This window comes from Phasianus colchicus, chromosome 18 (assembly GCF_987193195.1).
Source record: "Phasianus colchicus chromosome 18, bPhaCol1.hap1.1, whole genome shotgun sequence".
NCBI lineage: Eukaryota > Metazoa > Chordata > Aves > Galliformes > Phasianidae > Phasianus > Phasianus colchicus.
Genome location: NC_143453.1, coordinates 4,449,916 through 4,466,863, shown reverse-complemented (window position 1 = coordinate 4,466,863; position 16,948 = coordinate 4,449,916). Strand labels below are relative to the sequence as shown.

Sequence of the window (16,948 nt, the reverse complement as noted above, 5' to 3'; positions counted from 1 at the left end):
CTGGGTACTTCTGTAACGAGGCAGGCTGCACATGAATAAACAACAACCAAGATCTTGAAAATCTGGAAAAGATCTAGGGAAGCTGCCCAAGAACAGGAAGAAAATAATCAGTGCAGGCATTCCTATGATCCTCTCCACATGCAGGGCTGGGCAGATACTCCAAGGCAGAAGTGACAGTGTAGCCCACATCTGCAAGCATAAGTGGTGCTAAATCTAAGACAGGGTTAGATGCAGCTTAAACCTAGAGTTCAGAAACCTTAGCCACAGGCAAAGGTTTTAACCAGCTACATTGCCTATGGTAGGATTTGGCCAGTTTTGAAACAGCTTCATTAAGAAAGATTTCCAAATAGCCACACAAGCCTGATCTGCTATAGACTCAGCTGGGCTGAAGGTCAAGGTGTTTTGCTTTGAATCACAGACAAAAGCATATGTCTGATCCAACTAAGAGCTGAGATACAGAGTTCCAAGATGCATACACACTGCACACACACACACACAGAGTCAGACTGACTATAGATCAGAGCAGATCAGTGCCCTGGGTGTATCCAAGCAATCACTCTTGTCTCTTACCTTCATCTGGTTCTGGGCTTGGAGTTCTCCCCGCAACTGTTTCATGCCAGCAGTGTACCTCAAAATCCTGGTTACACCTTCTCTCAGGAGAGCAGCATGATAAACTCCTTTGGCTTTTTCAATACGTTCTTTGTACTGCTGTTGCCCCTGGGCAAATCTCAGCCAAGCATTGAATACCTACAACATAAAGAGCATACAGCTGAAACCATTACAAAGACAAGTTCTGGGTGAGAGACTCCCCCTGCAGACAAGAACATTCTCTGTTGCACTGGACAGGTAGAGCTAAGCAGGACACCACCAAAAAGACAAGGAAAGGGGGATTTAAGTCAGCTAAGACAGGATAGGGAAAACACACAGAATTTTTTTTTTAACTGGATAAGAGGGTCTAGGGACAGTTTTCCAGCTTACCAAATTAATATACAGCACTTTAAAGAGGAAAAGGAAAAAAAGAGATGCACAATGTGCACTCTGTAATTGCAGTCAGACCTACGTATGATGTGCACAGACTCAAACACACTTGTCTGCCCCTGAGCCTCACACAGCCTTACCTTCCTCTGCAATGAAAGTGACCAGTGCCACAATGCTTGCACCGTGTTTCGCTTTTCCCATTGCTGCTGCAACAGCTATAAGAAAAAAATATATATTGTACAATCAGGTTGGCAGTTTACATGTGCTATACCAGAAATAATAGCCAAATGCAGCATTAACCAAAGAGAAAGTGCTGGTAGAGCCATTGCTGAATAACCTACTCAGTTCACCCAGTATGTGTAAGGTGTCTCTTGAGCTAATGGAACCAAGAATCCAGAGAATGTTTAAACAATTTTGTTTGGTCTCACGTGAAATAAATAATAAGAAGAAGGAATAAGCATTAGCAAGGAGCTAAAGCACTTAACTTAGTGCACTTAACCAAAGGCCAATCCCTTACCCTTGTCTTCCAGCACAAAAAGAAAGTGGAGAGAAGCCTATGAGTCATTAGCTGTCCTCCTTTTCTCTGCAGTAGCTGCAAGGCAAAAAAAGAAATGAGTCACTTGCAGACAAATCACATTTATCTGATCCAAATGCTACTAGAGCAGAACAAGGAGCCTTCATCACCTACCCTTTGTTGAGGCCAGCCACCCTCAAATCCCAAACACACTACGGTGTAATTCCATCTGCAAATTTTCACAACCCCAAAAAAGACTTTATTGACAGTAAATTATTTCACATATGGCAGCCTAGCTTGTCATCTCCTGTTACATCTGTTAGTTCTAATCAACACTTCTTCAAGCAAAGCACATGCATGTTCCTTCCTCAGTGCACAATACACTTAAACTTCTCCTTGGCCAAGACTATCATTTCTTTCTCCAGACACATCACTTGCTCCTCTATACCAGCAACTTCCCACCCTAAGCAACTTGCTAGCAAGGTTGCTGATCCATCTCACCATCTTCTCAATGCACTGCTGATGGTATTTCTTCCATTTTTCCAGGTAATTCTGCAGTAGGTGCTGCTGATGGTGCTGCACTGCTCTGCGCTGCTGAACCTTCATCATCAGAGACTCCTTAGTAAATTCCTTCCAGCAGAGAAACAGGGTCTGTAAACGCACTATCAAGAAAAGATAAATCAACTACCATACTGAAAGAAACTCTCAATCTCAGATAGTATTGATTGATAGCTACTCCTCTAGGCTGTTTTGGCCATACTTCACACTGACAGTACTCAGCACTAGGAAGAAGGATGCTGAAGAATTTCAGATACCAAACCTGATACCTTGCCCTGTCTTACAAGTCTTTCCTGATGTCATTGACACTCTTTACAATCTTTAGGAAATCATTTGACCCCTTTGTGCTTCAGAGTCATCAGCCACACTGTTTACAAGAAATCATGACATTGCTTGTAGAGTTTGCCTAACTTTTCATGTTAATGACTTGAGAAAATAATTGATAAAATGACTTGAACAGAGATGTCTGAGCTTCTCAATATCACTAATGGAAAACTCCATGAAGGATGGAAGTGTTATTATCCATTACATAGAGAGAGAACTGAGAGAGAGGCATAAACAGCTTTCAGTAGAATGCTGGAGCCCCAGGTCATTCTCCATTCTATGGGGCCAACCAGTTAAGCTTGAAATGAAGTCATCCATACTGACAACATAAAAGACTGCCCTACTAAGCTATGCCTTTCTAGAGACTACACATGGATAGCTAAGTTTTTAGGGAGTTTAATATCCCCATTGGCTCACCTGCATCCAAATGTTTTCTGGCCTCCATCACAGCTGCCACCTTCTGCTGACGACGATACACTCGTAGTGAGGCAGTGTACCTCCACTGCAGCAACACCTAAAAGATATGATGCAAACAGGGGACAGGATACAGACTGACACTGTAATATTAGAAGTGGAAGCAATGTACTCCACACTGCTGGCACCACAACCATTTCTATTTTATTTTTTCACATCAAGCTTAGCAAAATGGTGCAAATTTCCTACAAATGAAATTTCAGAGGGTCCCCCTCACATTTTTTTCAAGGCATTCTTCTTTTCTGTCTTCCCCACAGGTAATACTATCAGTAGTAGTATCAGACTACTTTCTGCTAAGGAAATGGGGAGAAGGAAAGTGACAAGAACAACCACGAGCTCTCTCGCAGAAAATAGTTTCAGAGATGTCTGTTGAAACAACCTGGAATTGGGAATTTGGCTCCCACAACTTCCTAGGCCTTTCTTGATAGTGGCTCTCAGATCAAGTTTTGGTTCATTCTAATTGCATTACCTGACCCCACCTGACCTAGCATTTGTACAGACCTTAGTATCTGCTATACCTTTAACAGAATTGCTCTCTGGTAGTGCTCATCTGCTTGAGTAGTCACTTTTCGTTCATGTATAAGAGCAAGAGCATTTTCCCTCCACAAATACAGAAGCTGCCTGTAAGCAAAATGAAAACAAGGAAAAAGAAAATATTAAGAATGATTCTCACTTCAGTGTTACAACTGAGTCAGAGTCCACACACTGCAGGGAATGACGCAGCTGTCTGGTGTCTGTCATGGAACTGAACACAGATAAATTCTTGCAAGTGCAACAGGCACAGTCAGTGAGATGGTAATAAGAAGTAAAAAAAAGTTAAAGGAAAACAGATAGTGACCCAGTAAGTGGCTGAATTCTTTTAGTTATACCAGCACAGACACAGTCAATTCTCATCACCAAATGCTCAAAAATCTACAAGGCTGGCAAGCAAAAGAAACAGAGTAACTGATTACAGTGAGTTACTCCTCTCTCATGTTGCTCTGCACAAGTAAATGCAACCTTACCGCAGCAGTAGTCTATTGTGCTGTTCCTCCTTCTCAGCTACTTGGTACAGAATGCAGTGAATGTTATTTTGATAACTCTGTAAGAAAAGCAGAGAGGTGAGATTTCCTAAGCTGCCAGGACCTTTGAGAAGAGAAAATGTCTGGAAAATCTTTAGGAACTTTAGAGTTGAGGATAAAAAAAAAAAGTTCAAGCCACTGGAATCAAATACTGTTTTTCTGAGATGAACAGTCAATATGTGCCAGCTAATGCTAGCTGCTGTATATCATTCATCACAGCCACAAGATGACATTGCTTCTTTTGGTCTAAAGAACAACTCATATACCCCATCTACAACATCTCTATTTCACTCTGCACAACTGATGTGTAAATAACCATAGTGAAACAGCACAGCAGCTCGTCATTTCTCGCTGAAACACTTAAGTACACACAGACAACTTTCCATAAAGAAAAAACCATTTTCTCCTACCTTCCAGGCTGCCAACATCTTGCCAAGTAGCACGTGCTGATAATGCATGTCTGCTTGCACCAGCTTCCTCCATTTCTCACACTGATGTCGCATGTACTACATGGAAGGGAGACAAAAAAAGGCAAAAAAAGAATAGATAAGTGATGAAGAGAAAACTAGTAATGACAGACAGCAGAAGGAAAAGGACCATTCCTAATCTCTAGGGAAACACTGATCCTTTATCTTGCTGTACAGGGTCCACAAACTAGTGCTGCAGTCTGCTATTCCTTTCCAAAGGGCTAAATTAGGCTTCCCCCTCTTTTCAAGAATCCTCCAGAAGAACAGCACAATTCACTCAAGTTATCAGTTTTGAAGCAACAGACTAACATCAACTTTAATTTTCCCCAACTCTTAACATATGCTGCAAGACACACTTGGTATATCATGTCATGGCAACAGATGACATAAAAGTTAAATACCATCTAATACTACCTACTATGGTTTGTGCAAAACCAGACCATACACCACAGCCATGCTGCACATTCCCAGCCTAAATAAAGCTTTCAGAAGGACATATTTGGTATTCACTAGGAAAAATTTCATCACACCAACTATGGTAACATTCCTAGATAAATCTCCAAAGCTATAGTCCCGTTGTAATTATCCCTAGACAAGTGAACAAGACGAAGACTAACAACCTTCAATCTGCATTATCCCTGTTCCACCCACACTGAATTGATTTTATCCACCTGGGAAGAGAGAAGGACTTAGGAATGATTAGTGTTTAAAATAATTTCCTTTAAAATGTAGCCATATGGGTACAAGCAATTCAAATAAAATAAAAAGGATTTAAGCTCTTCCCCACCTGTTAACTCTCTCACCTTTCTCCACTTGTTCCAAGATTGCTGCAGACACTTTGAATAGTGAAACCTTAAGGCTTGCATCTCCTTGAGCTTCCTATAGGAGAAATAATTTAATTATTTCTCCCTCAGTGCAATCCATGTTACTGCACATTTTTAGCCTAAGTCCATATTTGCTATTGTCAGTTTACTCAGTAAAAGATAAACCAGTATAATCTAAAGCACAAATAAGGAGTCAGAGTCACTGAATTAAATGTTGCTTTGCCAAAAGTGGGCCACCACAGGGCCAGTCCAAATAATTCTCCCCTTTAAAAAATTTCTTACTCCATTTTTCTCTCCTGAGTATTTTTCTTCCACAAACAGAAAGCATTCAGAAGAAGCATATTCCTGTAGTGATCTCTTGCACGAGCCAAGTCCTCTTGCTCTTCCAGATGTGCAGCTGTTCTTCTACGCCAAAAGCACCAGAAAGAAACCAAAAGTTGCCTTTCGAAATGAAGTACAGCCTATAATGGTGAGAAGATGGCAATGAATACATGACACAGGTCAGCTGCAAGCAATGGAAGAGACATTTATTCAGAGTAACAGACAGAACTGCCCCATGTTTATTTTCATCTTTTCACCCTGAACAGCAATGGACACAAAGCCTGACTGCTGTGAGTTCCTGTGAACTGTTCTACCTGCTCCTGTGTTTGTGGAGGGAGAAACTGTTATCAGAAAACAGCAGGCCAAAGAGAAAACATGGAAGCTAATAAGTAGCACATGAAAGACTCCCAATTATTGACAAGCTCTGCTGAATTTGCATGAAGTGATAAACGCAGAACAGTAGGAGTCAGAAGCATCTTCACAAAAGCACCAGCACATGCTAACACTGACTATAGTTGCACTGTACTGTGTAACTGTATACACTATTGTGTAACTTACAGAGCACAAAATACGGCAGTGGCTACTATGTATTTAAGACTGCAAGATCGTATATACACCTGGAAATGAAATACTCCCCCAGGGACCTCCTGAACACCTAGCTAGAAGCTGCTAGAGTGTTAGTAGAACCTCATACCTCTTAAATACACGAGGTTGGCTCTCATTATCATTGTTTCAACCAGGTAACTATAGAACAGAGTGCCAGCATATACATACACTGTGAGAAAATAAGTGAACGACTCATGCAAACAGTTCTGGTAATCAGTTGCCTGATTCTATTTATAAATAAGCAGCTTAATGTAAAATGGTGATTAGTAAATACTGGTTATTTCTGTAACTTGGTTCCACCACCAGGAAAAAAAGAATTTACAACACCTAAGTCCATTTCATGTTAACTAAGGTTCACTGAGAGCAACTAAAAAAGCATTCCTCTACTTCCTGAGCAAGGCCTGCTAAAAAAAAAAAGTTACTTTTACCCTGTTCTCTCCCATCCTGTATTCTTGCTGCTTGCACGCCTTCACCAACCATGTGTCAAATACATGTCTCATCAACACCCTCCTGCAGATAAAGAGGAAGACTATCAGCAGAGAAGATAAATTCCTTTATACAACTTATTTTATAAACTTCAAAAGACCAACCTATCTACAGCTTAAACAGCTACTTGATTTTCTACTTCAAGCTAGACCTCTTTGGAAATTTGGTAGCTACACAATTTTCTGGGTTAAAACTAGAAAACAAACAACAAAAACTACCAGACAATTAGTCTGCCCTCTGAAATGTTAAGGAGAGTACATAAGACAAGACCAATGAGTTTAATGAAATTATTATAATTGTCTGCTTTCACTCAGATAATTCAAAAGACTGTTCCAACTTCTGATTCATTTATTTATTTACAAACACAGAAAATTATATAATAACTTCTTACTTCTCATCCATTATACATATAGTCCAACTTCTCCTCCCTTGGAAAGACTTTGAAGATCCTACTCTACTTTTATTTTTATTTAAAAACAAACAAACAAAAAGGAACACTGCAATAGAACTTGAAAAATGTTATGACAACAAAAAGCAGCACGGTCTGATTTCAACACTGATTTAATTCTACCAAAGTCTTCTTTTTTAAACAAGGCAAGGTTAGTTGCTATCATCAAATTTTCTTTCTCACTAGATGAAGATAATCCTTCCTTGCTAGTTTGCCAGTGATGGGCAAGAATTAAACAACGTTCCAAAGATGTAATGATACATATTTGTAATTGAGCACTATAAACTCTCACACAGAACAAGCATGTGGTAGAAGCATCCTAGTCAGAAGTCTGAGCTAATCTAGTAGGAACAGCACACACCCAGCACTACATTTGTTATTTCTAAAACTCAGTCATGTGGGTGTATTAATTGGATTGTTAGCAAGTCTCAGCCCTTCCCTAGTCTAAAGTTTAAAATATATTTTGGACTCTCACCAGGCAATTTATGGTAGGTAGCTATAATAGCTCATTTTAAATTTATAGCTTGGTAAACAATGTGAGTTAAGTGGGCCTTCCTGGAGGATACTGGAAGCTGCCAATGGTTTTCAGTTTCAGCTCGAGTTTTGGAATCTGTGTGCTGTACAAGTCAGCATGCTTTACTGAGTAGCACAAGCTGTCCTGTAGAGGTTCCTCCCTGCTAATTCTCATCCAGAAAAGAAGAAGGTTCTAAGGCAACAGCATTTGGAGTACTTCAACATCCTGCAATTTTTGAACTGACTGATGGCAGCATTAAGAACCAATAGACAGAAAAAGCATAAAAATCCATCCAAATTCATAACACATACATCCCACCAAGCTCCACGGGTCAAATTTAAAAGCATTCCAGCTGCTTTGTTTATGTTGACTTATTTCTAGGACTAAATAAACTCAGCCTCTACAAAAAGCCTTATTTTCTCTATTGCAATACTTCCAACATCAGGGCTAGCATATGTGAGTCATCAGCTTCCCACTTCCCACAGAGTAAAGAAGGAGAAAGATGCTGAGCTCTGCCTGTGCCCATGTTCCAGCCTACTGCTCTCACTGGCAGAACTTCCAGTTTTTGTATCCAATATTGAAGGTCTCCAACTAGGCTTAATCCATCTCCCCATCACATTTTACACAGAAGTAGGAGATACAAATTGTTTTTCACAGAAGAGATACAAGCAATTTGCATCAAGAGGGTCATGCTCCAAAAGGTATTAACAGATATTAAATCAGAAGCAAGGCTCACCAATCTCAAATTTGTATAAATTTATATGAATATTTCTCTGCATACCTGTAATGGGCATGTGCCATAGATGTTAAGGCCTGCTGTTGTTGTTCTTCCTTCTCTTCCAAACGGGACTTCCAGCAGTTCCAGAACTTCTGCAGCACCTGAAACAAAACAATAAAGATATGAAAAACATGGCCATTAAAGGAAGGAGAAGAACCCAAATAAAGATTAAGTGTCTCACTAAACTTGCATGCAGCAGGCAATTGTTGTTGCAGCATGCTGCCCTGCTTCACTTTTTTTTTTTTATTACCTGCTTTAATTTGTTCTAGCCAAATAAAAAGTCGTGATAAACACTAGAAAACACAAAAGTAAAATAACATACCTAAGGTGGACAACAGACTTGGACAAGAGATTTTCTGTCTCTTAGTATTTAGGAACAGAGTCAGAGATTTAATTAAAAAAATATTTTGTAGCTGAAAGAAGTAGACAATAGGACAGCTCAAGAAAAACACTGACCAAGAAAAAAAAGTCACACTCACCGTAACTCGGTGCTGGTGGAACGACAGATTTTTTCTCACTCGATGAAGATGACTGTTCATGACATTCTGCTGAAGACCCTTAAACCCAAACTTCTGTAGGAGTAAGAAATGCAAATAACTTGCACAAAAATCCAAGTCAGCAAGCACTCACCAGTTTAGAACTGGCTGCTCCCATATTCGATGTTCCTCCTTGCAATACCTAACATTTATGATCTTGTCATCAACAAAGCCATCCAATTTCCTCCACAGATCATCACTTCCCCATTTAAACTAAAACTCCCTTCCACTTTCTCAGGGTTTTACATGAGACAACTAACTTTTTCAGTGACTATCAACACTATTACTCAAGTCCTTTCCTCATCTACATCTTCACTTCAGTATTTGTAACTCACCTCTTATTAATAACAGAAAATATCCACTTCCCTTTTAGGCCTCCTCTGCACAAGAGTAAAAGCATTAATACACTGAAGTAGCTGCACTTCTTTTAATCTACAATTCCACAATACTTTGGCCCACAAGTAAACAGCACTATTTGAGAATCTTGTCTTAAAGGGCTCTTAAAGTCAGTAACACTTTCAATCTATGATCCAATCAGATTTACTGCCATTCTTTTGATGATCCACACTTAAAGAATTCAGTTCTAAAAAAGCTGAAGGCTTGTGTCCACCTTTCAAGCAGTCCTCATAGCCTTTTCTTTTTTTTGGGGGGGAGGGGTGAATAAAAACACTCAACTCACTGCATATGCTATCTCATGTGGAAAGCATGTATGGGAAGTACAAATAATTCTTGTAGCAAAACAGCGTAAGCAGACAAACATCTAGGGTAGTGATACATAATAGAAATGAGGAAAAAGAAATCACAGGAGATCTAGAGGAAAACTCTATTTCATGGTGAAAAGGCCTGTGAACAGGATAGCCTGCTATACCCAAGATTAATATGCTACTTCACTAGTTTCCTAATTGGAATAATAACTATTTCAGAGAGCAGCAGTTTCCCCATCTGGATTCACTGCCATTCTATATCTGGAATTTGGAAACTCACTGTGGTAGAAAATGGCACAGTCCCCATTCAGTACCCATGTATCACTGTTAGTATTCAAGCACACTGAAGAAGTGTTTGAATTCTCTCCACAGCCTCTTCCCCATGATATAACCTAACCCTGCTCTTACCAGCAGCTGATGTCTGTGGTGCTTTTCAGCCAGCTCACATTGCAGAGTCTCTTCCACACACAGTACAACATCTGTTACTGAGTTAAAGCATCTTTTACTCAGAAACACTCACCCTGATAAATACACAACCTTCTCTCACAGACAGGAATGGAATCTCATCTAAATTTGCTTCAACATTTGAATTTTCAGCACTGTTATTTGTAGGGAGATATCTTGATCGCAGTCAAGTTTTTAGATTTGGAAAGCTTACTGCAATACATTTCTAATTTGCCATACACAGCACCCAATAGGACACCTCAAGATAAACTCTGTCACAAGAACATTACAAAAAACCAAGCTCATTGTATACAGCTCGATGCTGACAGCTTCACAGATTCTTTTCTAATTTGCAAGTATTTTTTTCTCCTGCAGGCTCTTGGCTAACACACTGTGATCACAATAGCTTTACTTAGTATGGCCTTACACACATACTTCTAAGGCTACCTTTGTCACCCATGCTGCTACGTGATAATCCTACTTATTAACCAGATCCTTCCCCTGCAGTGATGTTTTTAACTTGTCCCTGTTAGTGACCACACAGAAAATGGATACAATGCTTCCAGCGTGCAAAGACTCTCCTTAAGGTAATCCTTGCTGACAGTTTTTCAAGGTCCTTTTGGTAAGCATGCACTCTCCTCCTGCACTCCCATGACAGATGCCAATCTGAGAAACACTGCTGGACCACCCGACCTTGGAGATGCTTTTGAGCCAGCTCTAGAAAACAAACACACAAATCGTTTATAAAATATCCCATTTGGGACTCATTTACTTCAGGTCCAGAAGCAAAAGTAGCTCTAATACTGTAAAATAGTGGTAAAAACTCACAGTTAACACTCAGCTGTGGACTACATTCTCTCTTTTGATCAGAAACATGGTTTTAAAGCAGTAACTTACCATACTAATTTAAGAAGGAACACAAATTGATTTAACAAGTGCCACAGTGTCACTTATTCAACATTCACAAGCTCACATTTCAGAATAGTTGTTATCAGCTACCAGATAGACACACTGAACTCTTTTCCACTACTATCCATCAATAGGCATTCATCCAAACATCTGAATTTGTACTGGTGACTTCAAGGGAGAAATAGAAGAATCAGTGTAATTATCTTTATTGCCTGTAGGATCTATGATTTGTTTAATTACCAAGAAGATCCACACACAGTCTGATTCATAAGAGCCCTGAATCGATCCTTCTCACATTTCCCAATCAGAATACAAACTGAAACACACAAAGTTTCCAAAAGGTAACAGTAAAGCATTTTCTTTTAAATAACGTGCAGAGCAGCTGATCTTTCTGACAGTTCAGTACAAAACTTGAACTAGCCAGGCCTGCAACAATGCACTGCCCAGGTAGCACCTCACCATCTGTTGAGGCTGCAGCTGCAGGAAGCACTGCAGTGCCTGCTATAATCAATGTAACGGTGCCCTAAGCAAAGGGGCTGAGCCCCATCTTGCTCTTACTCACCATTTTCACTCACCATTCTGATGTTTCTTTTCCCTGCGGATGTTCACATATTCCTGCCATGCTTCCATGCACCTCTTCAATTCCCTGTGCACATGGTGAGTTACTGCCCTGATCTCCTTCTGCTTGGCATTCTGGCTGTTTAAATATAGGTCTCGCCACTGCAGCCAAGCCTGACAGGACAATTGAAAGAGGACAGAAATGAGAAAAAGACAAGATTAGGGAAGTAGAACAAAGAAAGGGTGAGGCAGAACACACAGTTAATAGAAAATTCCCCATAGAAGTGGAAGCCACGAGCAATGAGCTTTTCTCCAAGTAAACAAAACAAAACCAACAAATAATCTACAACTATTTTAATCAGCTGTGGATAGATAATAAAATGCAAACCATGGTCACCAACCTTCTCCCAGCCAATTTAATAATCTGACATTCCTCCTGTATTTACAGCCTTCCCTCTCACTCTAGTTCATTCAAATACCCAAAGCAACAGCAGCATAGAAAAAGTAGAGACACAGAGAATGTCCACTTTGTACTATATATGGGATTTTTGTTGTTGTTTTTCATATTCCCATATTTTTTTTCCCTTAAAAGCCCAAAATAATATTAAAATAATAATACTAGAATATTAGAAGCCCAAAATAATGAAGAATAACAGACTTTCAGAAAGATGAGTTCCCAAACCATAAGCTTATCTCTTCAGCATAACGTTGTCCTAAAACAGGCAGTGCTGCTATCTTAAAATGAAGGCAGAATTAAATACCATCATCTGACCTTTTTTTTTTTTTTTTTTTAATGAAACAGACAAAAAGCAACAGTTCCATGGAAAGAAAGAAAACCACGTTGCTCTCACTTTAGCTGAAATGAAGGAACTGGCAACCTCTCAAGAATATGAAATGCTAGATGGAACTTTCTTACTCAAAATAGAGTTAAACACACTGACAGAAATTCACTAGGAGTGAAGGAACGTTGTCTTACAGAGAGGCAAGTTGCTGCCAAACAGGTGACTGGTGCTTGTCTCCTAACAGAATAGTAAACTGGATCTCAGAGGAGTTCAGCACTCACAAGAGCTGGATGCAATCACTGTTAGTGTCTGCCCAGAACACCACAGCTGCATGCTCACATACTGGTTATTTTCTTTTACCTCGTGGCTAGTTATCAGGTAGTGAAGGTGTCAGAATTCTCTCCACTATCACAGTAAGAATTCTTCTGGCTGCTTCCCAGCAAATATAAGACATGGTTCCAGTTGGCTTTGCCTACATTTCTTGTAAATATTTTTTCTTGTAAAATAATCAAACTATCATAATTTGCAAAGAAAATAAGAGAGACCTTTTTGTTATTCTTATTAATCAGCAACACATTAGTTACACCTGTCTGCAATTTAAACATTAGAAATGGTAATGTCTGGACTTGCTAAAACTTACTCGAAATTGCAGGCTCTGAGCCCAGTGCTGCAGAGCCAAAATATTCATTTTACGTCCAGTACAGATCTGACAGCATCGTCTTCTCCACACTGCCCATGATGTCCTGCAAGACATTATTACAGATATTCAAACACAGTTTCACAGTTTTGTGCAAGAAATCATTTTCCTCTCACTGGAAAAGGTACAGATGGAGATTGTTTAAGGCCACAATCTATGGGCATACTAGAGGAATTCAAGTGAAATCAAACTTGGAACGAAGTCACTGTAGGAGAGATGAAAGAATACAAGCAAAAATTGTGGCCTTATGATCATTATCTCTCTGCCTATTTCCACTGCATTCTTACCGCAAACGGGTTCTTTCCCTGAATGCCAGTGCCACAGCCTGCATCCTTTGTTTTGTCCTTTGGACATCAACATAAATCAGCCAATGCTGCCAGGTCCTGAGCAGTTTTTGCTTCTTTGCTGTGAAAAACAAAACAGTACAGCACTTGAAGTTCATACAAGAATCTGGCATTTTTAACTACTCTGTACCACTGCTGGTCTACAACCTTCAGCCCACAGTGACACCTCGTGGGAAACCCTACAATGACACCAGAGTCACAGCCACAACCACCCACCCATGCCTAATTGTGTCACATGGACAAGGGACTCTGACATGCTGACAGTGCCATGCCACTTGTTCAGAACACTGAATTATCGGCACTGCTTTGTCTCACAGGATGTACAATGGTGTAAAAGTACTCAAAACAGCCTCATGAAATAAGAATTGAGAATTTTCTTTGGTTACTTAAAAAAAAAAAAGCGTCCATCAGTAGCTTTTCAAGACAAACTCTGTTTCAAGACAAACAGAACTCAACCAGAAATGAGCCCAGTTTGTTCAGCAGCCTGTAGAGCAGCTCAATCAGAAGTGTCATAAGTTCCAGCTTACACTATCAGTGCACTGCTCTGTCTCCTTATAAAAATCTGGCTTGTCAGAGCTGATACCACTGAAGCAAATTTATTAGAAAAAACACATGCAAAAAATATAACTGATTTTATGCTACTTCACATCTACACCTCAAAAAAAATTCTTTTTTTTTTTTTTTTTAAAGATTTCTTTGTCATCTTATGGATCAAGCATTCACATATCTTAAACAGGTCACTTTTCTGTTGTTTTGACTAAGTAATGTACAGCTACTTCTGTAATTACTCTGATCTCAGAAAAAGAAGAAAAAAAAAGGAACTTCAGACAGTCTATTGATTGTTTCCCAAGATGACAGTCTATATCGTATCCTGGGACAACATTCATATTCAAACAGATACAATAACATCTTGCAAATTGGCCCAGAACAAAATCATCGTAACATCTTTAAAAGGAAGTCATCTTCCCTTCCATAGGAACAACATTCCCTGACACTGAAGGAAGTTGCAACCAATATAGGCAACTTCATCAGTAGGACACATCCACTGCAGAACAAAGAAGCTCCATAAGACAAAAGGAACTTCAGAAGTTTGGGCTTCTTTTCTGCTGCACAGCAGAAGCTGAAAGGAATCATGAATTCAGGAAAAAAAAGCACAGTTAAGTTTATACTACAGGGAATCAATGTCTTATTTCTATTGCCATAGTTGATAGGGAATTCCTATAACACATTCTAGTCAAAAATATCTGTTTGAATATGTAATGTGATAAAGTTAAACACAAACAAACATAAAAATGTGTTTCAAACCAGATGGAGAGGTCCTTAAGCTTATTCACCAACATCCTTACACAGTGCACCAAAAGGAACCCCTCTGGAAGGTTTAGACAGACAACCATCTGCACCTGAAAGCATTACACCTTCACAGGGTGGGGAAGGTAAATGCCCAAACACATTCAAGGGACAGATTCTGTGCAAGTATTTCCCCTTTGGTAGCTCCCATCTCAGTGTGCCCCCAAAGGAAAGTAGTTACTGCCCCTTTTACACTTACCATGAGACTCTGCAACATAATATTTGTTCCTCTTTCCCTGTTGCTGGAATACATAGGCTCTCCAAGCCCTGAATATCAAACTGTGGAGTAAGTGCCTGAAAAATGAAAGAAGTTATTTGGTAAAATAGCTACCAATGCCTAGAAGTAGGATTCTTTCAAGTTCAGCTGTACTCTAAAGATATGCTGGATATGAGATTTTGAGTTCACCCTAAGAAAATAAATTTAAAAAAAAAAAAAAAAAAGGACGAAAGATATATTAAAAATAAGCAATGAAGACACTGCACTTGACCTAGAAGCACTACTGGTATTACTTAGCCACTAGTAACTTCTTCAGCACCTAATGAAAGTTTCTCATATTACCATATTTGTACAGTGATAGAAAGTAACTTGACAAACCTGTAATGGCTGTCTGCTCTGAGGTTGAGCTGTCTTTGTCTGCAGACAGTCCACCATTCCCTCCACACTCTGAAAGTTTTTTGAAGGATCTGCTGCTCATACAGACATCTGGACAGATTAAAGATTTACAAGAGAAATGTCAGGTTTGTTTTCAAGGTTGAACACAAATAACAGTAATGCAGATTTTCCAATCTTATCTGAGTAGCCCACCAGCATCTATTGCATTTTAAAAATGCTACACTACTGTGATACTTAAATGACAAGAAGCAATTGGTTTATTGACTCTTATAGTCAAGAAAGGAAAGGCAGACATTGACTGATTTGCCAAATATCTGAGTGCCAGTTGACATGAAACATATGAACAACTGACATCCATTTTGCTCAGTTCTGTTTTAATTATCACACAACTGGTCCCAGTGATAAATAGTGATGCACATATGCTCCCTGCTCAATTCTGTTCTTAGTTTTAGATATTGAAATAAATATAAAAGCTACTTGATTTTATAATACTTTGATATTTCCATTGTATTCTTAGAAGCAGCGTGCTGATCTTAAGCCATCCTAAATTTAAAATCTTCCCAGAGACCATTTAAACAGGCTCAAGAACTACTTCAACTAGTTCAACAACTTCAGTTTTGACACAGGTAATGTACATCACTTCACCTTCCACACGGGTGCTAAGGCACAGAACAGATTTACAAGTTGCATTTGACCTTCAAATTATTTAATTCCAGTAGAACATCCTCTATTTTTATACCCTAATTTAATCATCACACCTGGCCAGGTAAGAAGTGATGCTACATTTCTAGTGAATTGTGGACAACTGAAAATTCAGATACAGGAATAGAGCTGAAACATTCTTCCACGTGGTCAAGATCACCTGATCTTGGTCTATGAAGCTGGAAGTCTCAGCAACTCAAATATAAATACTTCCCAAAATTTTCCCGACTATTTTTATTTTGGATGAAGAGAAGGAAAATGGAAGGACCCATGCAAACACAGGGGAGCAAATAAAAAGCACACAACAGGCCCAGATCAGCTTTAAGAAATGGGCCACATCAACAGGATTAGGTTCAGAATCCATCCATGCTCCTCACTGACACACGCACAAATCCTCCCACAGTTCACAGCTACCTACCCCATGCCAAGCTGCTAAGTCATTCCAAGCACTCAAGCAGGGAAAAAAGAAAAAAAGAAATGAGCTATACATTATTTGTTTGATTAGGTGCACTAACAGAACATTGCAAATAAAAACTATGGTGAATCAGGAAGACCTAAATCTAAAAAAGGCAGTTAATCGTTGTTTACGTCCCTTGCTGAACACCAGAAAATGTATTCCCACTCATCTTCCTTAAGAAAGAAAGAAAGAAATCACTGCCCTGAGTTTACACACAGCCAAAGCAAGCAATGCAAGTTCAGTGTATGGGATAGAAGAGCAGAAAGGTTCACAGAACAGCTTCAGTTCAGCAACTAAGGCAGGCACGGGCAGAAGGCATTCAGTGCTGTACAATGAAAGTGGATAACAAGCTGATGGGTCTTGCTCTGACTGTATTGCAGCTCTTCCCACTGGGAACTGCACCAGTTCCCAAGGGTGTGGTGAAGCAAGAATGAACATGCAAATTAAAATTAAACAAGAAAAGAGTATCAAAGTGTTGATTTTTAGTAGCTGATAAAGCACC

At 39.4% G+C, this 16,948-nt stretch overlaps 1 protein-coding gene across 9 annotated transcripts in view; it reads right to left on the bottom strand.

Annotated features, from left to right (window-relative positions):
• Positions 1 to 16,948, bottom strand: part of SFI1 (SFI1 centrin binding protein) — a 40,618-nt gene that overhangs the window by 18,940 nt on the left and 4,730 nt on the right. For 8 of the 9 annotated variants that reach the window (XR_016458681.1, XR_016458680.1, XR_016458682.1 and 5 more), the window contains 20 exons: positions 15,270 to 15,377; positions 14,874 to 14,968; positions 13,271 to 13,388; positions 12,927 to 13,029; positions 11,522 to 11,678; positions 10,593 to 10,754; positions 10,002 to 10,072; positions 8,833 to 8,925; positions 8,357 to 8,454; positions 6,556 to 6,637; positions 5,483 to 5,661; positions 5,180 to 5,255; positions 4,320 to 4,415; positions 3,853 to 3,929; positions 3,367 to 3,469; positions 2,792 to 2,888; positions 1,994 to 2,154; positions 1,496 to 1,570; positions 1,119 to 1,193; positions 571 to 747 (listed from right to left, as the gene is read on the bottom strand). Coding sequence is in view for 6 of the 9 variants with exons in the window: in XM_031592276.2 (XP_031448136.2) it covers positions 571 to 747; positions 1,119 to 1,193; positions 1,496 to 1,570; positions 1,994 to 2,154; positions 2,792 to 2,888; positions 3,367 to 3,469; positions 3,853 to 3,929; positions 4,320 to 4,415; positions 5,180 to 5,255; positions 5,483 to 5,661; positions 6,556 to 6,637; positions 8,357 to 8,454; positions 8,833 to 8,925; positions 10,002 to 10,072; positions 10,593 to 10,754; positions 11,522 to 11,678; positions 12,927 to 13,029; positions 13,271 to 13,388; positions 14,874 to 14,968; positions 15,270 to 15,377 (2,203 nt within the window). In the remaining 3 variants the exon portion in view is untranslated. Of the gene's footprint in view, positions 1 to 570; positions 748 to 1,118; positions 1,194 to 1,495; positions 1,571 to 1,993; positions 2,155 to 2,791; positions 2,889 to 3,366; positions 3,470 to 3,852; positions 3,930 to 4,319; positions 4,416 to 5,179; positions 5,256 to 5,482; positions 5,662 to 6,555; positions 6,638 to 8,356; positions 8,455 to 8,832; positions 8,926 to 10,001; positions 10,073 to 10,592; positions 10,755 to 11,521; positions 11,679 to 12,926; positions 13,030 to 13,270; positions 13,389 to 14,873; positions 14,969 to 15,269; positions 15,378 to 16,407; positions 16,910 to 16,948 lie in introns of those variants that run through there. The other variant, XM_090120765.1, reaches the window with a different exon arrangement.